Source organism: Lampris incognitus, chromosome 7 (genome assembly GCF_029633865.1).
Source record: "Lampris incognitus isolate fLamInc1 chromosome 7, fLamInc1.hap2, whole genome shotgun sequence".
Taxonomy (NCBI): Eukaryota; Metazoa; Chordata; class Actinopteri; order Lampriformes; family Lampridae; genus Lampris; species Lampris incognitus.
In genome coordinates, this window is record NC_079217.1 from 31,930,991 (window position 1) to 31,954,788 (window position 23,798).

Sequence of the window (23,798 nt, forward strand, 5' to 3'; positions counted from 1 at the left end):
CACGAGATCTCCTTTTCAAAAATTGGATTCTGAAAGTACAGTCAGTCATATCTTACTGTGTTCAATTAAAGAAAATAGTTGCAAACCATGCTTTCTATCAAGTTAGAATGACTTTATTTTGCATTTCCACGAATTCGCTTTCCTTGCTGCGTTAGTACATGGCAGTGCATCACACGGTAAGCTGCAGGGGGACAAGACGTCATGCTTTCACGGGTGTGCAAGTTTTGGTCGTCACTCGGGGTCGAGTAAGACCGTCGTCCCTCTGGGTCCTTCTGGATCTTCATGTGTAGAGGCCGATCCTGGAGCCGCATAATGGGAGGACGCCTGTGTGTGACAGCTTTTTTACCTGGAATGGCTGATACACCTGCAGCCACCACACGGTCCTTGGCAGGGGGTGGTCAGAGTCCAATGGCATGGAGAACCAAGACGATTGGGACCACCCTCTGTTGCAGTCTTCATCCATCTTCACTGCCATTGTGACCTGGAGACGTCTTCCGCCAGTTCTGCCATTGAGGTCTTTGTTGGATCGCGCTTCGTCTGGAACCTCCCCCTTGACCTGTCCACCTTGGGTGACCCTACCAGGAGACAAGCTCCGGACGGCATAGCTCTTGGGATCATTAGTACACACAAGCTTCTCCACTACGGTAAGGTGGCAATCCAGGAGAAGTGTGCAAGTTTACAGGTGGTTGGGATGCGCTGCATCAACTCCAAAAAGTTGTTTAAAATCAAATCAAATCAGATCAAATCAAATCAAATCAGATATCACTCCTATTCAAAACGTAGTATGCATAAAGATAAAATAGTAATAATACATTTTATTTGTGGTGCCTTTCAGAGCACTCAAGGACACCTTACAGAACAGTTAAAAAAAACAAACAAACAAGCAGCACTGTATCAGACAGCATAAAAATAAATGAAGATAAGTCTGACTGTATTTTGACCTTCCCATTTTGGAAAAGGAGCTTATAATCATGTTTTGTTTTTGTTTTTTAAGCCAAGCGAGAAAATTCAGCAAAGTTATACACTTCTCAATACTGACGCAATCAGTAAACATTTTGTCCGTAACATTTTAAATGATCCCCGATGACATTTCAGTGAAATCTAGGTTAAAAAAAAGTGATCCTATCCTTAAGTAAATGCAAACACCACACACAATATCTTGATAAACATTGAATTAGTTACTTCAAAAGTTAAATAAGGAAAAAAATAATAATGTACGTTCACTTGTTATAAATACAGTTTTAATTTTTAACAATGAAATTATGGGAAATCTATGAAAATAGTGGATTGATCAATATTACAAGAATATCTGTCATCAAGACATTGTTTCCAATAAATTGACTTAATAATTTTGCTGGAAATAACTGAAATGATCTTACTGTACTGGCAAATGGATTAACTTACAAAGTTTGTAAAAATGGATACAAGATTTTTTGTAAAGACACATTTTTTACAGTGTATAGTGACTCACTGTGCACAGAAATTTCCAAGTGTTGTTTGTTGCTTGACTCTGTAAACTATTATCTATGTTCACAGAGGCAGGGAGAGGCAGAATCACTTCCACATGAACTGGAAAAGGGGCAGAGTCTCTCCATCCCTTTCCAGCAGGTCACATGCTATTCCAAAAGCTTTTCTATTTATCTCCTCTATCTTTTCATATGCCATCAGTTTCTTCTGATTGAGTTATCCTGTACTCAGCATCCTATCCGTGCATGCAGGGGTGCTCACCATTACTTTAATTCCAAGTTTCCATTACAACTCAAAAAGAAACAACTTGATTCCTGTGACAGGTGAATTCTACCAAAATTAAATTTGCATGATTCCTTTTTGTTTTTGTTTTTTTCTTGTTTTGTTTTGTTTTGTTTTAATCTGGCTGCACCAAAAGAGAATTTTTTCATCAGTTCAATAATATTTTTAAATAGCCAAGCGGTATTTTTAATTGCCAATCTATTGACATATAGGCATTGGCGCTGTCCCTCACAGGCACAACCAAACAACTGTGGAAAAGTTGCAACTGACACAACATGAAAAAAAAAGACAGTATTATTATAAAACACACTGACAGCATAGAAAATAAATAGTTCCAAGTTGGGCATTCCTGTTAATAATACTAGCATAAAAGTGATCTATCCAATAGGTAAGCTTCGTTGACATCTTGAATGAGATTTACGTCACGCAATCCGTCACATCATTCTCAAAAGCTCATATCACTCTGTGTGTGCCTGTGCTGTTTATCCGTTTGTATGCATGCCACTATTTCCTCTCTAAGCTTTCCCCTCTGATATATTCCATCAAACCGGATTGCCGGTGCACTTAGAATGAGTGTCTTTTTCTCAAAGTCGATGAAAGCCCAGTGATGGGATACAGCTGACATTCTCGCCAACAGACCAACCAGCAACAGTTTATTTTCTGTGACTGTGCAGCCTATAGTTTGGATGCATGCATACAGGGTCTGGCGAGAGAGGTAACAGCAGCAGCATACAGTCCCACAACTGCAGGAGAGATCCAAGAGCTAAACAAAATCTTTTGTTTGGACATGGGGGCGTTTCAGCATTGGTGTGTGAAAGCAATGTGTTTGAGAAAGAGATGCTTGAGAGAGAGAGAGAGAGAGAGGAGAGGGGGGAGAGAAAGAGAGAGAGAGAGGAGATAGAGATTGAGAAAGGGGGAGAGAGGAAAGAGAGGGAGGGCGCGAGAGAGAGGAGAGAGCGAGGGGAGACATAGGAGAGGGGGGGGGAGAGTGAAAGAAAGACTGAAATGCAAAGAAAGAAAGAATTCCATGTGTGTTTGTGTGCATGTGTGTACATGTAGAATGTGCGCAAACGCAGAAAGGGTCATCGTCTACTTGTCTGACTGACTGGCAGAGACACGAGCTAGCCTAATATCAGTCAGCCCTACCCATGATGCCTTAGGGCACGGCCTGCTGCTGCTTTCAGATGGGCCATGGCCTGATGGCTGCGATGGGTATAGAAGGCTGAGTGAGTAAGGTGGGGGTGAAGGGTGGATGGATGGATGTGTGCCAACATGGAGACCACAGCTCCTGCAGTCAGAATTTTTCAAGGCCCCTGCTGACATTTTGCGAATGCCAACCAGACACCCAGATACCAACCAAACACCCACCAATAACCAGACAACCAGATACCAATCAGACACCCAGATACCAACCAGACGCAAACCAATAACAAGACACCCAGGGACAGAGAGGGAGAGAAATAGCCTGAAAGAGACTAAGGGGAAGACAGGGGAGGAGAGGGCATGGGACAGACAGAGATGGATATGGGGGGGGGGGGTGAAAAGGTGACTCCGGAGCTACTGCAGGTTTCAGAAAATTTCATCAAAAACTTTTTAAAGGGATAGTTTGGTTTGCAGGATTTTTATTATGAGGCCTACTTAACAGGGAGTTTAGACAAACGCATGAATTACCTTTTTCATGTATCCGCATGCAGTTTGAAGGTACCTTGAATAGTGAGTTTAGCCTATTGCTAAGGATTGCCAGCAGCTCCTCTCAAAAGAAGGGAAATAAACCTTCTCCAAAGACAATCTTTAATCCTTTTCACTCATTACCCAAGTGTTGAAAACTCTTCCTAACCAAAGTTTTCATAAGTACAAGCAATAGCCTTAAAATCAGATTGTTATACATATATGCAGCTTCTACGGCAGAAGAAGACGCACAGAAGCATTATGGAAAAAAATAGTTAAAATTGTAGTTTTTAGGATTTTGCATGTACCTGTGAAAACTCTGGTTAAGAAAAATTGTCAATGCTAGGTTAACGAGCAAAAATTATGAATGATCGACTCATTTATTTGTGATAAACATAAAATTAAATTAAAATGAAAGCAATGAAATTGAATCACTATAGATCAACAAACAAGCTTAACTTTTCAAGGGGGCAATATTTTGTGGCACACCCCAACCCTGGTCTAATCATTGTATTCAAGCCATCAAAATAAACCATTTATCCCAAACTTTCATTTCCTCTCTGTAACGACATTCCTTCGCTTTCTCCCTCCCTTGTCCGCTATCCGGTCAGCCGCCCATGTCGATGGTGCAAACGTCCTATTGTGTCTGGCCCACTGATCATCTGTAAGATACCCCTGACTTCCAACTGTTTGTGCTGTGCTCATGCACCAGCTAGATTTGTTTGTATCATAGTCCAAGAGGTGAACACCCCCTCAGCCTTCGAAGAAAAGGCCTCTTGGGAGGGAACGAAGCAGAGCCAAAAACAAAAGTTGGCTTTGTTCCATGTCAGAGGCGATCCTCAGCACAACGCGAACGAGTCTGCTTGGCAGATGGGAGGTTACATGAGTAATAGCTCATGTCACAACCCAGTCTATAGCATTTCAAAATCTGAGTGTCAAAGTAGGAATTGAGGTCCAATTTCTGAAAATAAAAGCGGGTCAATGACACACTAGAAAAAAATGCACTGCAGTTTCTCATTCCACAACTCCTCCTGACTTTAATGATTCTCATAAACTGTTAATCCCATAACCCTACTTTGCATGGTCCCACTTACCTTTAGATTGACTTTCATAGGCCCTACGGCCATCGGACCTCTTTAACCTTTACTAGACTAGTCCGACCTTTAAATCTTGTAAAAATTAAAAATTAAAAAAGTTATGAAATTAGTTCTGCCACAGCCAGCTTTGCAGAACATGAAAGCACAAAAATATCTTATTTTCAATTTACTTGAATTGTATACAATATGTCAGCCATACGCTCAAGAGCCAATTATTTCCAAAGGGTTCATTGTGCATCCCAAAAGACAGTAAGAGCTTATCATGTAATGAGCTGCCAAGAGGTCGAGAGGAAGCCAGTATTCATCATATTTTGCAGTAATTGGCTTCAAAAATGTCTCCTGACCCCTCATTACTTTAAGAGACATACTTTTTACAGTAAATTGCATATCATAGCACCCAAGAACACACCAATGAGGTGATGTGGCCAGTCATGAGGATGCACGATCCCCCTGTTCACTTTTAGGATGGGGGCAAGGGGAGGAAGAAAGAAAGGATGGGAGGAGTAGAGAGTGTAAAGAAGGCTAAGGGAGGCAATAGATGGATGAAATGAAACAAGGGAGTCGGGAAACTGTTGAAGGTAAGAAAGAACAGTGAAGACCTGCACAAATAAACAAACAACCATTGTAATGAGGTCAAAGAAGAAAAGAAGAAAAAAACGTATATATTTTCCCAAAGTTCTGGTAAGCCTGCTAAAGTAAATAGAACAGGATGTCAATGCAAAGCAGCCGTGTGGCGTGGTGAAAGGAATGGGGTCTCTCACCTGTTTGTTCTTGGGATGGAGAGGGATCTGGAGCAGTCTCTCTGCTGTCTGGTGTATAAAGTGAGGGTCCAACACTCTGATGTTATTGATGTCACCAAGCCAGATCTGGGGAGGGGGCTTCCAAAAGCCTTTCCTCACCTGATTCACAAATGGATATACACGCATGCATGAGAAACACATACAAAACAGGAGACACAACAGAAGAGAAAGAGACCAACAAAGCAAGAGAAAGTAGGAAGGAGTCAGACAAAGATAGGACAAATTAAGAGAAATGACAAAGGTCAGTGAAAATGTGGAGGACATGGTCATTTTTGATGCGCAGACAGAATTCATTGATAAATTGAGATGCAACTGAACTTCTGGCGCCCTTCCTTCTGGAGGCAACTAAATTGATGTGCAAATTACAGGGAAATGACCCTGCAACTATTAGCACTAAGAGGCAAGAGGGGCTGGGAGCTACAGAGTGGGATTGTCTGTGCAAAACACTTAACTGTGAAGGGTTTTGGCATGGAAGACATTAAACCACTTAAATGTTTTTTCCCCGCCAGGCGGTAGCCTATAGAGAAGTTTGTGTGTGTGCGTGTGCGTGTGCGTGTGTGTGTGTGTGTGTCCGTCCCCAAGGCTAATCTTGAAAACTACTGGACCGATCAGCCTAAAATATTTTGTGCATAGTTATGACTGTACGCTGAAGAAACTGTCGTGGTTGTGGTGATTCAAAACGTTTGTTCTCGCGATTGCTTCTCCCTCTCTTCATTCACTCTAGTTCGTTCGACCAATGCTGCTCACTGCCAGATCAGTCATCGGTGCACATGGGTGCGCATGCACGACTCACATCTACGGTTGACTCGGATCGTGCAGCGACATGATCAAAAGTTATTAAATAAATTTTAATAATCCAAAAAAAATGTAAAAGTTATAAATGAATAATGTCCTCTAGGTTGTAGTCAAAAAAGGAAGTGTTGCATATGTAACCCATATGAAATATAGGGCTACTAACCCATTGTGCGCCCGGGTAGCGTAGCTGAATATTCCGTTGCCTTCCAATACGGGCGGTCGGCGGTTCGTATCCCCGTGTTACCTCCGGCTTGGTCGGGCGTCTCTCCAGACACAATTGGCCGTGTCTGCGAGTGGGAAGCCGGATGTGAAGAGTAGGGTAATTGGCCAAGTACAATTGGGGAGAAAATGGGGGAAATTTAAAAAAAAAACATTGTCATTTAGAGATGTGGTTACATGTTGTTCCCAGCAGAGGGACGCTGGCAGTTAAGGGTATTTGTGCTGTGTGCAGGCGCCATTTTCTCTCTGCTGGAGATCTCTTCATGTGTTGCCACGGATTAAACCTTTCCTGGTATGAAACGCCCCGCGACCCTGAAAGCAGGATACACTGTTCGGATAATGGATGGATGGTATGAAACGCCACCAAATCACGCTCAAACTGCCCGACTTCTGGGAAACGGCTGCGGCAGCAGGGTTCGCTCACATCGAAGCCCAGTTCGCTATTAGGAACATCACCGTTGGTGGGACCAAGTGCTACTACGTCGTGGCGGCACTCGGAACATCTACGGCGTCACGGATATTGGGCCTGCTGCAAGCCCCGCCGCCCGTGGATAAGTACGGTACGGTTAAAAGACACTTGCTGCAGGCTTTTGAGCCAGCAGAGGTGGAGCGGGCGGACTGGTTGTTTTCGCTGCAAGGCTTGAGAGACGGCAAGCCATCGGAGTTAATGGACAAGACGCTGAGTGTGCTGCGTTCGTGCGACCCCGCCTTCCTTTTCGGCCAGCTGTTCCTCCGTCAGCTCCTCTCGCACGTCCGTGCTGCTTTGGGTCCGTGCTGCTTTGGCCAACTCCAAGTTGTCCACCACCAGCAACTTTCGGGAGTTGGCCGCGCAGGCTGACGGGATTTTTCTCGCCAGCCGACAGCAGTGTGCGGCCGCTCTGCTGCCTGCCCACGCTCTTCCACCACCGCCGGTTGAGGCTGCGGGCGTCGCCGCGGCAGCAGTTTCCCGTCAGCAGCAGGACTCAGGGGGACTGTGCTTCTACCATGCTAGGTTTGGAACCACAGCCAAGCAATGCCGTGCACCACGCACTTTCAGCAGGGCGGGAAAAGCCAGGGCCGGCGCTCAGTAGTAGCCCTGAGCGTTGGCCAAGAAGGCAGGCTGCCGTTTATTCAGGACACCATCTCCGGCCGGCGGTTGCTAGTTCATTCGGGCGCGCAGCGGAGCATCCTGCCTGCGACACCAGTGGACGCGATGGCCGGCGGATTCGGCCCCCCATGGATGCTGCTAACGGCACCCTCGTACGCAATGGCAAATGTGTCCATCGCTCTCCTGGGTGCGGATTTCCTGCGCGCTTATGGACTGTTGGAAGACGTTAAAAACCGCCACTTGATTGACGCCGTCTCCTTCTGCTTCTACCCATGTACGCTACAATTGAGTTTCCGGACCTCGCAACGCCCATCTTCTCATCAGAAGTCGCCAAGCATGGAGTGGAACACTACATCACCACCACAGGCCCCCAGTCTACGCCCGTGCACGGCGCCTCGACCCAACCAAGCTTGCCATCGCCAAGGAGGAGTTTGCTAACATGGAGCGCTTTGGCATCGTGCGCCGCTCCGACAGTCCATGGGCCTCCCCCTGCATATGGTCACGAAGGCTATACGGTGGCTGGCGTCCATGTGGTGATTACCGCCGCCTCGACGCCAGACCGCTATCCTGTCTCGCACATCCAAGACTTCTTCGTGCACTTGGTGGGGGCGGTCATCTTCTCCAAAGGTGAACCTCGTGCACGGATACCACCAGGTGGCGGTCCGCCCACAGGATGTGCCGAAGACGGCAGTAATCACGCTGTTCGACCTGTTAGAGTTCCTGAGGATGACGTTTGGGCTCAAGGGGGCTGCACAGACCTTTCAGCGGCTCATGGACGATGTGCTGCGAGATATGCCGTTCCTGTTTGTTTATCTGCAGCAGAGCACCTGGTCCACCTCCGGCAGCTGTTCGAATGGCTCAGCCAGCATAGGCTCATCGTTAACCCAGCAAAGTGCCAGTTGGGCCTGCCCACCATTGATTTCCTTGGGCACCGGGTTACAAAGGACGGAGCAACCCCCTCCCTGACAAGGTGGACGCCGTCGCCAGGTTCCCACCACCGAACACGGTGAAGTCCCTGCAGGAGTTCCTGGGCATGGTGAACTTTTACAACCGGTTCATTCCCCAGGTGGCTCATCTTATGCGCCCCCTGTGTGAGGCTCTGAAGGGTAAGGACCCCAATGGCCCAGTGGACTGGTCGGAAGAGAGAAACCAGGCGTTTGAGGATGCTCAGGCTGTGCTGGCTGACGCTGCCTTGTTGGCGCACCCATCACCAACTGCCCCAGTAGCACTCACCACGGATGCCTCAGATTACGCCGTGGGGGCAGTGTATGAGCAGTGGGTGGGCGGAGCCCGGCAGCCGCTTGCTTTTTTCAGCCGCCAGCTACGCAGCAGTGAGAGGAAATACAGTACCTTCGACTGGGAGCTTCTTGGCCTGTTTTTTGCCATCCGCCGCTTCCGGTTCCTGCTGGAAGGCTGCCGGTTCTCTGTGTTTGTGGACCACAAGCCGCTGACATTCGCCATGGCCAAAGCCACCAAGCTGTGGTCTGGGCGCTAACAGCGCCAGCTCTCTTACATCTCCAAGTTCACAACTGACATCCGGCATGTCGCCGGCAAGGACAACTTCGTCGCTGACTGCCTCTCCCAGGTGATGTTTGGGGGCCATCCTTATTTGCTGTCTTTGCTGCTTGCCAATGGGTTGTGTTCCAGGACGCTGCCGGCGTTTTCACTCCAGTCCCAACTTCGCAGCACGGCCTCCCTCAGTCTTATATCCCCAAGGACCTGCAGTCAGCTGGGTACATCTTGATCCGGCATGATGCCCACCGTACCCTCCTGTGGCCCCCCTACGATGGCCCCTTCCGTGTCCATTTGTTGTGGATGTCGGTGGTAAGCAGAAGTGGGTTTCAGTGGACCGCCTCAAGCCGGCTCACCTGGACTTGGACCGGCTGGTTCAACTGGCCTAGCCCCCTCGGTGTGGACGCCCCCCTGCTCCTACACCCGTCAAGAGGAGCCGTTTTGGCCGCATTATTCATGTCCCGCCACGTTGATTTTTTCTTTTTTCTTTTTGTCATGGTGAATTCTGGGGGGGCGTGTGTAGTGACTTACTTGCATGTTACATATTCACCATGAGGGCCAGAGACGGTCCCTTTAAGAAAGTGGGTGGGGGTTAGCAAAGGGTATTGTGGGTAGACACGAGGCTGAGGTTTAGCAGAATGAACTGCGGACTTAGTTTGAGTTGGAGGAAATAAATGACCCCACGGCTGTGTGGTCAAAAGGAGAAGGGGTCTCGTCTCCTTTCTTTCCTCCTCCACATACAGTGTTCTGTTTCTATTGACATTCATGTTACCCTCTTGCACCACTAGGTGGTGCTATGTTAATATGCTGTTTCCTGTTTTGACGTGAAGAAGAGAGTGTAACGATGGCTGCTTACATGATCCTTGAGTTAGGTAAACGTCCGTTCTAATCCGACCTGCATCCTCGTGATTGTGCATCATCCAACACTACAAACTGGCGACGAGTGAACCCAAAGATTGTTTTATGCTTTCAGCTGATATTTTCTGAAAATGGCTGTGAATGTGCCTTCTCCTGCGATGTTCCTGCCTTGCCCAGGCGAACCTGCAATGCCATTCGATACATGGCTACGGATGTTTAACAATTACCTACTGGTGATCAATGCAACTGGAAAAGATTGGCCTGAGGCTCGCAAGAGAGCTGTTCTGCTACATTGTCTGGGCACTGAAGGACAACGGATTTTTTACACATTACCCGATACGGGTGAGACATTTTCTTCTGCTGTTACTGCCTTACAGGCTTACTCTACACCTAAGACCAACGTCGTTGTTGAACTGCATATTTTCAGGAAGCAGACACAGGCATCACATGAGACTATTCTGCAATATGTTGCTGCCTTGCGTGAACTGGCTACTAAATGTGACTTTGCTGATAAAATGGATGAGATGGTCCGCGACCAGTTAATTGAGCATGTAGTTAGCCAGCATATAAGAGAGAGACTGCTACTTGAACCTGATCTAATGCTGTACAGTCGAGGTCACGTGCCTTTAGGAAGCGGGACAGACAGCCCTCCCACTCAGCTGAGCCACCTACTACTTCACAGCCTGCATCACCTGGCTCCTGCTTCAGATGTGCCTCTGACAGTCACTTGGCTAACTCTCCCCATGCCCAGCTGCAAATGCCACTTGCAATGCATGCCACAAAGTAGGCCTCTTTGCTCGTGTCTGCAGATTTCCTCAAAACCAGCCTGTGCATGAGGTTGAACTCCCTGAACTGACAGTGCTCTACTTAGATGGTGCTGACTATGCTCCAAAGAAAATTCTGTGCAATGTACATGTCCACACACCAACTACTCCTGCCCAGGAAATAAAACTAGCTGTGGATACAGGTTCAGCAGTGTCCATAATGCCACACTCTACCTACAACAAGTACTTCAGTACCACACCACTGTCTGCACCTGCTGTTCGCCTTGTGTCATACAACCGGTCTTGCATACCTGTTCTGGGGTGCCTACAAGCTCAAGTGAGTAGAGATGACATCACTGCCCCTGCCACGTTTTTTGTAGTGGATAAAGGAACCCCATTGTTCGGGATGGACCTGATGACTGCTCTACACCTCTGTATTAGTGGAAATACTGTCCTTCCCTCTTCTGCTCCAGCTACATCTGCTCCGGTGATGACCACTGCTCTCACCGCTCCTACTGCCCCTGCCATCGGCTGTGCAAAGGACTTTGTGCATCAAGTTAAGCCTCGTTCTGCACCCCTACAACCAGTACCTCTGCCAAATTGCCCATGGAAAAAGCTAGGTCTTGACATAGTAGGGCCTTTTGAGACAGCTGTGCCCACCTGCCATTATGCTGTTACGCTGATGGACTACTACTCCAAGTTGCCTGAGTTGGCCTTTCCCCACACTGCAACAACTGCTGATGTAATACAGTGTCTTACCTCTGTTTTTAGCAGACACGGTGACCCAGAAAGGCAGCCTTCGCTGAGTTTCTTGAGAAAAAGGGGCATCCCCCACAATCGGGTATCAGTCTACAATCCGGCGGCCAGTGGGGCCATTGAACATTTCCACCGTGTTCTGAAGAGCTGCATCCAGACTGCAATCCAGCAGTCTCGGCCATGGAAAGAGGCTGTGTTGGATTGGCTACAAGTCTACAGGGCCACTCCACACACCACCACTGCCATCTCCCCACATGAACTGCTTTATGGCAGAAGAATAAACACTTAACTGGACATACTGCCCCTGCAACCTACTTTGACAGTACAGGGTGACTCTGCACAGAATGGTCCAAGAAAAACAGGCCAAGATGAAGCGCTACACTGACTCCAAATGTGGTGCCTGTGCACCTCTCTTTCAGAAGGGAGAGAGGATTAGGATAAGAATACCTCACCATGTTCCCAAAGCACACCCGAGATTCAGTGGACTAGTGACTGTGGAAAAGAAGGTAGGCACAATCACCTTCTTACTTAGCGATGGAAAAAAATGGAATGCATCCCACCTGGCTCCCTTCCCTGCTGCAGCTGAGTATGAACCTGTCAACAATCATGCTCCAAAATCACATCACACGCACACTCCCCACATCCAGCCACGTGCAAGAAACAAGCCTAGTTGGCATAAGGACTATGTCCCGTACTGAAAGTTTGACTGTAAGTTTAAGCCATTGGATGGCTAGAAAAAGTCATGGGGAAGAGAAAAAATAATCTTACAAGCAAGCCTGTTATAAGGGAAACATACTGTTGACAAGTCTTTATTTGATGTATACTCTGGTTTTGAAGAATTGACCATGGCCTAGACAGAAAGATAGTATCAGAAAGAAATGGTAAATGAAACGTAATGTTATTGTAGGATTAGAGATGTTAAGGTATATTGTTTGATTGATTACATAATCTTACTGATGCTGGTTTGGTAGTAACATTATTTTACAGAGAGATGTTGTGTTCTGTTTATATTGATATCTATGTTACCCACTTGCACCACCAGGTGGTGCTATGTCAATATGTCGTTTCCTGTTTTGGCGTGAAGAAGAGAATGTAACGATGGCTGCCTACATGATCCTTGAGTTAAGTAAATCTCCGTTCTAATCCGACCTGTCTCCTCGTGATTGTGCACCATCCAACACAACAAAAAGGTACATATTAGTCATGATAATTCAGTTCATGTTCATGTTAAAGTGAAACATATTAAATGTTGTTTAAAAGAGTTAAAAATCGACGTGTTACAGGTAAAAAAAAAAGTGGTTAAAAAGAAATAATTCGTCAATGCTAAAAATAACAATTGTTGTGACATTCATCTCATTGTAATCAAAGTATATCCTTTATTCAATGGTTATATGTTTTAAGATGTTCTGAATGAAGAAAAGAAGCTAATGAGGTCTCATGTTAGAAAAAGAACAGAGAACAGAATAACTTATTAGAGCTCTGCACTATGTGTGTAGGTTGTTTTTTTAATTACCAGATAGTCTGGATGATTCTGTGATGGCGAGCCCAGCCCAATGAGACTGGATGGTCGTGGAAGCGGTGTGGCCTACTATGGGATCTGTCCACAGAAGAAGTCGGACTAGCTCGATTCGCTCATTCAAGACACCAGATAAGAACACATACACACTATTGCTTTACCCGGGTAGAAGTAATGATAGTAGTAGTACATCCAACACACTCATGAACAAAGAAACTGAACTCTTTGGATCACATATGCACAGGGACAATGAACTGAACTCGTTGCTCTCGGACCCTTTATCATTAAGGAGCGTAAGTTGGAACTTTCAGCTTGGAAGAGACTTTTTTTAATTTTCTCTCTTTTAATTGAAACTTTAAAGTGCTCTATTTTATTTTGGGGTTTTATATACAAATGACAGTGCTATTTGTATGTGTTATTATTGTGAGGCGATAAAACTGCAAAATGTTCAACTCCACACCAACTCCCCCGAGAGTTAATCAAGGCGTACCACTCCTCAAACCTAGGTAGATGTTGGTGTCCCTTTTCTTCCATTGGTTCGGACTAGAGGCGCTACACATATTTGTGTCACTGCTTGATCTGAGTCAACCATAGATGTGAGTCGTGCATGCACGTGCATAAATGATTTACCCAGCTTTATCATATTATGAGAATAAAGACAGGGTTATGGTTAGACCAAAATGGCCACATAGCAAAACCATTTCTTTTTGGAAAGTGCAAGTTCATAATTGTTGCATTCATGCGAGAGTCCGCCTAGGAGGCTGCACATCCACAGACTGACAGGTAAAAAGTTTTTGTTATGTAATTTTTTTTAGCTTGAGCACTGCATATTAAAAACTTTTTATCCATATTTCCCGTAAAATAGATTTTGGCACAAGTCTTATAATGGCTTGGAAAACACTGTTTTTGGGGGGGGGTTTCTGTCCGTGTGTGCGTGTATCTGTCTGCCGCTAATCTCGCATACTACTGGGCCTGTCAGCCTAATAATTTTTGTGCACAGTTATGACTGTATGGTCAAGGACCTCTTTTGGTGGCTGTGATTCAAAACCTTTGAAAACCCTGTTTTATACTGTGATTGTGTGCTACCTCCTCAGCTGGATTTTCATCTAAATCCGAGCACCAGAGAAGCAGAGATACGCAGACAGTGCCTCCGTATTTTCCCTTCTCCCAGTAGGTGAAAAAAGGGGTAATTTGTCACCAAGTCCGAGAACCGGAGAAGGGGAGATACGCCTGGTGGAGATCTGCACCATACTCTTTTAGTTGTCTCTACTATGGGTGGCTGGCAAGTGCTGGTAAGAAGTTTGTGTGTGTGTGTGTGTGTGTGTGTGTGTGTGTGTGTGTGTGTGTGTGTGTGCGCGTGTGCGTGCGTGTGTGCATGCGTGCATTGGCATTTCCATGCATATCCTATACCCTCTTTTCGTTGTAGAGGATCTCTTTCAGCCACCGTAGGTCTTGTTGTTTGAAAGGCACCAGGACCATGAGTGTGCTGGGGTCATTGTGCATGGCAGGGTTATAAGAGGCAGACTCGGGGTAGAAGAGCCTCATGGTGGTCTTGTTACCCACGTCGTCCTCATAACCTCTCACTGGGGCATTATTCAACCTGTAGATGAGTCATGATACATATTTTTTTCCCTTTCAGGATTATTTATAGTCATTTGTTTATTGTAGGAGGTAACTGCTTGTGTCAACATACTTTTTAGGTTTTTATGTCTTCCAAGATCAAAAATCACTATGATAACCAAATAAGCTAATAATGACCAAACCAAAACAAATAACCAAACAAACAAATAATGATAACCAAATAAGCTAATAATTAGCTGATAACTGGTGCAGGGACAAATTCACAAATGAGAATGCAAGACATAACACAGACAGAAGACCATGAACACTCCATATTCTGTCCTGTTTAAACACATCATGGAATACAGGATGGTTTGCAGCTTTAAAAAAAAAAAGCTTGAGGAGTGACCAGTGCATTAGAGCACCACACTGTAATGACATCCTGGCCACAGAAAGATTCAAAGCTAGGCTTCTTTTAAAGTGTCTTAAATCCTTGAGACAGCCAAAGGGGTGTGGGGAGTGCCTTGCTCAAGTCCACTTTGATGATTATTTATACTTTGCCAAAAGCAGAAGATCTGTGAGCTGGCTTGAACATTATCTGAAATAAAACCCCACAATTGTCTCCAAGACTCCAAGCTCCACACATCACTGCCATTGGTTGACCAAATAGCTCTGACTAAAATCTTCAACTGCAAACCAAAATGTCTACAGTTTGGGAGTTTCAGTTAGAGCACACTTGATTCAGTGGTATTAGTGTTATTAGTGTTGGGCTAGTGTTGCTATGACAGGACCCCCCCCCCCCTTTTCTTTTTTTTTGACAAAATAGTTGATAGTTCATGGAAACTTTCAGGCTTTTTGTAACAGAGAATGTAAAATGTCAATAACCTTGCTTTACTCAGCCAGTAAGAGATTAGCTTTTGATAAGAGAGGGAAAGACGACAGGGGTAGAGGCTAAAAGGGGAAAAAGGTGCATTGTTACCAGGACAAATTCAGGATGTTTGAAAGAGGCTTATAAAAACTCCAACTGCATGTGCTCATTCCAAGGCTGTATAAAATCAGGTTTGCGGTGCTTTTGTCCCAGGGTAAACTAAATCCCCTTGTTCCCTTTTAGAGAGCCTGCCTTGGCCCAACAATTTGCTAGCTGCTGAGAGAAAGGTTATAACCGGGTCAGATAGAAACAGACTATTATAAGTCATTACTTTATAAGGAGAATGTGATTAATATTTTTACTTATTAGGAAAAGTCACTGCATATCTCTTTGATGGGTTAAGGAGAAGGTAATTGCTTTCCCTAAATTTCATCCTCTTGCATGGAGGGAGGGCATTACGTGAATTCTGCAGCAAATTGGGGCCTTTGCTAATTTGACTTGCATGCAACCTTGGCACAAAGTAAAATTGACTCCATACTGATGTGAACCATCTTGTTTTATCACCATTAGCATAACAAATTTATCACTTAGTGCAATTAAACCCATGGCAAACAGAAACAAGAGAGTAATTCTTCCACAATTTCTTTGTAGATGCTACAACAGGAAAACATGGTTTAATCATAAAAAGAAAAGACCAGGCATTGCCTAATAACAGCTGGATTAAAGAAAGTGCAAGGGGGTTGCATAACATTGTTGAGGGTGTGTATTATGGTTGAGAATACTATGTAGGCTATGCTTTGATTGAGAACAGCTTGTGCAATTGAGTCGCTTTCTAAGCTGTTCCATAATTTTGTTAGTTGATAACAATATGAGTAAAATTCCAAAAATCCCCATCCCAAATTCAAAACTTTGACAAAACGAGAAATCCCATGTAGTGAAGCCTAAACATTTCATTAAAATAATGACCAATAAATATATTGTGGCATATGGCATTTAATTAGTATTTCAGTAAACAACATTGTTTTAGCAGTTCAGCTGGCAGCAAAACTAAAAAGTAATAATACACATCTTTGACATAGTGGCATATAGTCTTCAAATAGTAACTGATTTTTTTTTTTTTAGTTAGGAAATCATATATTAGAATATCAATTATACAAATTATAATAAGAATCTTTTAGTATAGACTATCTTCTGTATTCAGGTCAAAGCAGCCTAAACACTGGGATTGTAATGCCCGTGACTCAGTTATGTGCTGCAGGGTATTAGACACACAAGTGTATGCAGCCTTGTTGGTCCATAGATTTGTGGTACAGACATAAAGCAGCTTTTCCCTAAGTTGCTGCATTATGATGTCCCAGGTTTCTGTGTAGATTTTGAGGATCTCTGTGTACATAGCTGATATCGGGGGTTCAACTCATCAAGCATTTGTGTGACTTCATGAATTTCAACAGTGTAAACAGGAATTTGACATGCAGATAAAGCAACTGCCCTGTCTAATTTCCTTCCTTCGTTGGAGTCCTTTCCTTTCTCTTTTTTTTTCTTCTCAAAAGCAACAGCAGCAGTCTCTCCAGCAAACTAAGCAAAACAGTTTTGTAATTTCTTGATGCATGCTCAGTAATCCAGGTAAGGGAATACCAGAAAGTTGAATCAGTTCATCTGGACACAATGTTTATTGAGAGAAAGGTTTCATCCCTCATCTAAGTGACCTCTTCAGTCTCAGCTGACTGCAGGCATCCCCATTCCTTATAAACAATACAATTAAGTTTCCTGTATTAATCCCCTTGGGGAAATCCAGTTACTGCCAATTAAACCATCCTAACTGTGATCTGTGTAGCTAGGAGCAGTGAGCTGCAGTGGCATAATGACCGAAACCAACAATCAGTTTCATATGCAAATTGCCGTGACCATTAACTAGAGTTACAATGGCCATGTGTACTATTCAGAGGATTGGGGAATAGTTGCAAACACAGCCTAAGATGGTGACACACTATGGTGATGGTAAACACTGTAATGTTAGCATGCTTCGGTTCAACAAAATGCAGTCTTACAAATACTGAATTTGCAGGCAAATGTAGCCTACATGTTTAAAAATGTTATATGGAAAAACAGCCACCTTCAACAATTTAGCATCATACACGCATTTCAATGCAGCCACAGCAATTACACATGGCAATACATGTGCAAAAGAGATGTGTGTACTCAGAGAGAGAGAGAAATAAAAAGAGAGAATCTGTCTCTTGTCACCTAATGAAGCCATTTCCACCGTCGAAAACTAGCCTGCTTTGAATGAGCTTGAAAAGTTGTTGGTGCCAGAACCCCTAGGTAGACACTTTAAATCTAGTTGGAAAGACTCAGTTGAACACCTGTTTTCAATTCCAGGTTCTGTACCCATGGACCTAAGGTAAAGTTAGACATTTTTGGATGTTGGATTTTCCCTTATCCGTAGAGGAAGACATTTTGCTGGCAGAGTGGTGTTATAGAGTTGGTATCAGAAGACAGTTGGATATTTGTCTGCTCTGTTTTTGCTGGTCTAAACCAGGTGGTCAGTAGAATTTCAGTGAAATTCAGGTTTTTTGCAGTCAGGGTTCAGGACAGAATGATCCAAGAAAAAAACAAAAGGTAAGAAGATAATTTGAGTTTAAGCTCACGAATACACTTTCGTGGTCTAACTGGCAAATTTGTAGAACACACTCAGTAGAAAATGTGTACCAAGTTCCACGTCAATCAGACTATCAAGTGTGGGAATTACAGCCCTACAAATGCAGAAAGTTTGGAATTTTAATAGTATTTTATTTTCATAGATTTGTGATGGCCCTGTGATGGCCTGGGGGCCTGTCCAGGGTGTCTCACCGTCTGCTGCCCAATGACTGCTGGGATAGGCTCCAGCATTCCTGCAACCCTGAGAGCAGGATAAGCAGTTTGGATAATGGATGGATGGATGGACATTTGTAATGAGTGTGAAAATTTTAAGGCCTTGACTATTTACCATCTCATGGGAAATTGAGCAAATGTATGGAGAAGAATGACAAAAAAATAGGGGTGCAGCCGTATGAGCGAAACCCACCCTGCCACAAGGACGCATAGGCCTATACTATGCCTAAAATAATTTTTGTTCAAGCTCATCTTTTGCAGTTAAATAATACAAAGTATAGGGGAAGCTGCAGCACTCTTAAGCATCCCCATTTCCCGCATCCTTGTGCTCACTGTTAAGATGCTTACACATGATTAGCGGTGAAACCCCTCAGTACTGGCTTAGCCATTGTTTTCCTATGGGGGAGAACATTTCACCACAGTTACCCTCCAGCATCACACAGCACTCAGAGTTGCAGTTGTAGTGCTACATACAAAATTCAACAAGTTTGAACTTGGACCCTGTTTGCAGCTGATCTTTCAAAGTGCAACTAATGATTTCAAGTGTGATGTAATGTGATACAGGTCACATGAGACCCAATTAAAATGGAAGAAAAACTAATTTTTATGTCAGAGTTCCCTGAGCTGTATAATGCCATATTAAAATCTTATCATGACCTCATCATAAAAAAAATAATTCCTGGCAGAATGATGGGATTGAGATGAGGCTATCAGGTTTATGGATTCAACTATAATTATTTGATAATGTAGTAGCCTGATGTACTTAAGTACATTGCTTAGCTACTGTTCTGAAAGTTGTTTTCTTGATTTGTTAATATGTTCTTGCTCACTACTTCCAACAGCACTTCCATGGTGTTGCATCTACTAAATTGCTAATCATGTGGATCAAGGATGGGCAACATGATCCAGAAAGGGCCGCTGTGGGTGCAGGTCTGTTCCAACCAAGCAGTTACACACCTGAGTCTACAAATCAAGGTCCTTAGCAAAGACTATTGGTTGACTAACAGACTCAGATCTGTAACTGTTTGGTTGGAACAAAGACCTGCACCCACACCAGCCCTTTCTGCATCATGTTACCCATCCCTTCGACTTATCATGTGTAAGTAGCTTTAGAAACATTTTGCGAAATCTGTTTCCATCCCTTGTTATAGCATACCCCCACAGGTCTGTGTTTTGAATTCAATCTTTTGTGTGATGTTCAGAGGCACACTTTAGTCAAATATTGATCCAATACAATCAAATAGATGTTTTCTTAGATCTACCGGTCCATTATGTAATGGTCTTACTCCATAAACATATATTTGCTGTTTTTGACCAATTGGTCATGGAGCACAACTGTTCCTTATCACAGACACGATACCTGGGTCCCTCCCGTGTGGCCCAATGTAATGGTACATTATAAATATGTATGTGGCAAGCATTTTGTCACTGGCAAGTTACAAATCATTAGCAAGTTATCTTTATGTAAGATAACATGTTAAAATTTGTTTCGAAAGCTACCTTTGCTGACATAAATCTTCTACTGTGCAAATACTATTACTGAGCCGATTCCTTTTGTATTGCTTACACTGCCTTCAACGCAATGTTAGCGGTAAAAAACTGTCCAGGCTGTGAGTTCAGACATGCACAGTGAATGTTTTCCCCCACGATGGGGAAAGTATGACACTCTGAAGTGTCTTGCAAGAAGGCTTGCAGGTTCACATTGCCACCTCTTGCATGTACATTGTGCGCTGCATGAGGCCCTATCTCGAATGAATTAAAGGTACCTTAGAAAGGCACACATTAGGGGAGCACCTATGAGACTTGTTATTAGGGAATAAAAAATTCCAGATACAGAAGCAGGACTGGCAGGTTCATCTTAAGTCTACTATACATATGGCAGCTTAACTGCTATTTTTTGAACTGATCTATGCTACTACAAAACATGTATTAAGATAAAATAGGCATGTCTTCGTATACCTTCAGAATTTTCCATGTTTCCAAGAGGGCTTGAATATCTTTGTGTGATTTCCTGAGATTTTACAGTCTGAAGACAGGTTCAATAAAATTAATATATAATATATTAACTTTGGCTTATTAGATCTGTGGCACAATCATCTGGCATGAACGTAGGGTAGGGCTGTCACTTTAAGAAAAAAACATATTCGATATTCGTGGCAGAATTGTACCCATATTCGAATTTGGATTCGAATTTCCACGTAAAACACGGTCTTTAAAATGGCAAGACTAAAAATAACCCGTAATTTATTGACCAGTAATTATTTTGATCATGCGTTTTACCATTTGTATCCACAAGAGGGGACAAGCAGACAGACAACATATTTCGGTCGAAATAATTAGTGAAGTTTAATGCAAATTATGAAGTCAAATGTTGCCATATTTTCAAAAACAATTACCACAGAGTATGCTTCTCAAAAAAGTAATAATAATGTCAATAATCCTCACGGCGATTGGGCTGCATTCAGCGCTGCCATGGCAATGTAACGAAGGCTACTGACAGAACGTGGCCTGTAAGTAGCCTAGGCAAGCCCACCAAACTAAATAACTAAAATAAATAATAATAGTAATAATAAAATAAAAAATAGTGGGTTATGTGGCCTTTGTAAACACGATTATACATAGCCTACACATAGGCCTAACTGGACTGGGAGGCTACAAATTATTCGCCAGGAATATCAACTGGTTAACGTGTTCAGTGTCAAGAGCGGAGCGCTTTTTGTTAACAGTATTCCCAGCTGTGGAAAAGACTCGCTCAGAACGCACTGATGTCCCGGGAACACTCAGCTAGAGCGGAGCGCTTTTTGTTAACAGTATTCCCAGCTGTGGCAGAGACTCGCTCAGAACGCACTGATGTCCCGGGAACACTCAGGTACTTTCTTGCAAGCTGCGCCAGGTGGGGATATTTTGCGCTACCCAGCGTCTTCCACCACAGAAGAGGATTGCTGTCTGCTGGCATCGTTGTCTCTCTTCGGTAGGACCACATCTCTTGGTGCAGTACATTTTCTTGGTCGTCTCTCGTCTCGCCCCTTCCCTTGTATGTTTCTCCAAACAGATCGCCCATTGCCGTCAGGGCCGTTTTCCCTGCGTGAGTGTCTGAGCTTAACGAATGCTCATCTGTCCCACTTTCAAATCTCACGGCCATTTCTTCTTTAATGTTTGCGTGCACTTGGTCCTTCTGTTCCTCTGATAAATGCATTAAACTATGAAAGCGGGTATCCAGGTATGCTGCTTTATTCAATAACATGAATGTTGCTTCGTTATTTTTGTCATAACGCTTCCTCAAATCTGTGTCGATCTTTGCGGTCATTTCTCTCAAGCTGGGCATTGCATTAGGAATGGGTGAGCCAAGTTGACACAGTAGTACATGCTGTAAAGGCAATACAGCAGAAGCTGTGGGATATCTGTTAGTTGACAAAGCCTCAGTCGCAATCTTGAACGGTCTAAGTATTTCACGCATCTGTTCGACCATGGACCATTCAGTTGTGGTTAGTTCGAGATTTGACCATTTTTTCTCAAATATTACAGCTGCAACAGCTGCCTGTTGTTCCGATGCCCTGCAGATCATTTCATATGTACTATTCCATCGCGTGATGCAATCGTTAATTAATTTATCAGTTTTCAAGCCCAGCAAACGCTGTTTATCCTCCAATAGGTAGCTGTCGGTAGGTGACCTGCCGAAATGTGCGGCTGCTTTCTTTAGCCTGCTAAGTGTCGTGTCTATGGCTCTGACGTCTAGCCCTTTACGTACAGCTAGATTGATTGTATGTGCCATGCAAGGTATGTTAACGGTATCGAGGTACCTCTCCACAGCATTCACATAGTTATGTGCATTGTCTGTTGTGACTGCGATCACCGATTCACGAGGAATGTGAAAATCCCTCAGTGTGCCAGAAATGCACTCCGTGACATTTTCTGCAGTGTGGCTACTTCTCAAGTCTTTCGTTTGTAGGACAAAATCGTTCAGTTCCCATGCCTCCGACATTACGTGTGCTGTAACTGTAACATAAGCGTCTGTGGCTATAGACGTCCACCCATCTGTAGTGAATGCAATTTCCTTATCGCTTAGTATCTGGCGTACATTTTCACGAGTAGTATCGTAGAGTTTCACAATGTTTTTAGTTATTGTGGTTCTGCTGGGATAGTGTAACGTGGCTCAATTTCACGGAGAAAATCTTTAAAGCTTACACCTTCCACGATGCTTATGTCTTTACATATGAATTTGGTGAGTTGTGAAGTGATCGCCTCTTTTCGTGTAGAGGACAGAGCAGCCGAAGGTGAGAAAAACGTTGTCAGCCTCGGTTGTTTAGCAGCAGCAGACGCACCAGCAGGGTCCTGCAGTTCTTTGTATTCGGCCGGATGATGGAACTGCATGTAGGTTGGTGGTGGAACTATGGTATGCTAGTTCACGCTCACATAGTTTGCATATTACCTTGTCCTTGTTTTCAGTCTTTCCATTTACAGTCCAAAAACCAAAGTGTTTCCAAATCGCACTCCTAAGATTCTCTGGAGTGACGATCTTTCTGGTATGCTGATCATCGGGCTCGTTGTCGGCAGCACCAAATTCCTCCATTTTTTTGTTTCTGGCTGCAGCCTAGGCCTACGTTTCCGCTCCATGGACTTATGGGTAATTAGAGCTGGAATGCTTGCCGTAGCCTACTTTCGGCATTTTTGACATTAATTAATTAATAATTTAAAAGTACAATCAATGTATTTATTTATTTAATTCGAATTTCCCCATTTATGTTCGAATCTCGTGTTTTTATGCAAATTCGAAATTAAATTCGATATTCGAATATAATGTGACAGCAGTAACGTAGGGCGGAACAAACTGAATTTCACTTCATTAGCTTTCATTAGCACAACATTCCATGCTTACCGAATGACCACGTCATACTTGTTGATAATACTTCCCAGGGAGCGGTTTTTAATGGCAAAGCCATTTCCTATTACGATGCAGGTTCTGCAGTCGAGGCTGTGGGAAAATACACACACACACACACACACACACACACACACACACACACACACACACACACACACACACACACACACACAGAGTTCAAACAGACCAGACACTTTAAGCCACTTCAAAGTTTGGTTGTCACAAGGTAAAGCAACTGCTTTATACATAGGCTGTACGTTACAAGATCCTGGGGTTTAGGACATAATCCTTAAGTGACAGAACATAAAATAACACCATTTATTTGGTGACAGTTATATTATTCTGCTAGTTATGACGTTTGAGATGGCTGCTATTGGCTTTACCAAAGCCCCAGCACACACTGAACACATTATAGGGCTAGATGTGATGTTGTAACACAGTTTTAAGCAATTACAGTTTGCCTGAGACTATACACAAAACACTACACAGTACACTACACTATACAATATACACTACACTATGCCTTACACGTTGCACTCTTTACACTATGCACTACACAATATACACTATCACTACACTATACACTATCGCTACATTACACTATACAATATACACTATGCACTATACACTACAGTATACACTACACACTACAGTATACATTAAACACTACAATATACACTACTACACTATACACTATTCTATACACTTTACACTACACTAAAGAATATACACTGCACTATACTATACACTACACACTATACACTAAACACTATACAATGTACTGTACATTATAAAC

At 43.7% G+C, this 23,798-nt stretch overlaps 1 protein-coding gene across 1 annotated transcript in view; it reads right to left on the bottom strand.

Annotated features, from left to right (window-relative positions):
* Nucleotides 1-23,798, bottom strand: part of st3gal4 (ST3 beta-galactoside alpha-2,3-sialyltransferase 4) — an 83,809-nt gene that overhangs the window by 10,992 nt on the left and 49,019 nt on the right. The window contains exons 9-11 of the mRNA XM_056283765.1: nt 22,997-23,092; nt 14,232-14,421; nt 5,276-5,413 (exon numbers count right to left, since the gene is read on the bottom strand). Of these exons, the coding sequence (XP_056139740.1) occupies nt 5,276-5,413; nt 14,232-14,421; nt 22,997-23,092 (424 nt within the window). The remainder of the gene's footprint in view (nt 1-5,275; nt 5,414-14,231; nt 14,422-22,996; nt 23,093-23,798) is intronic.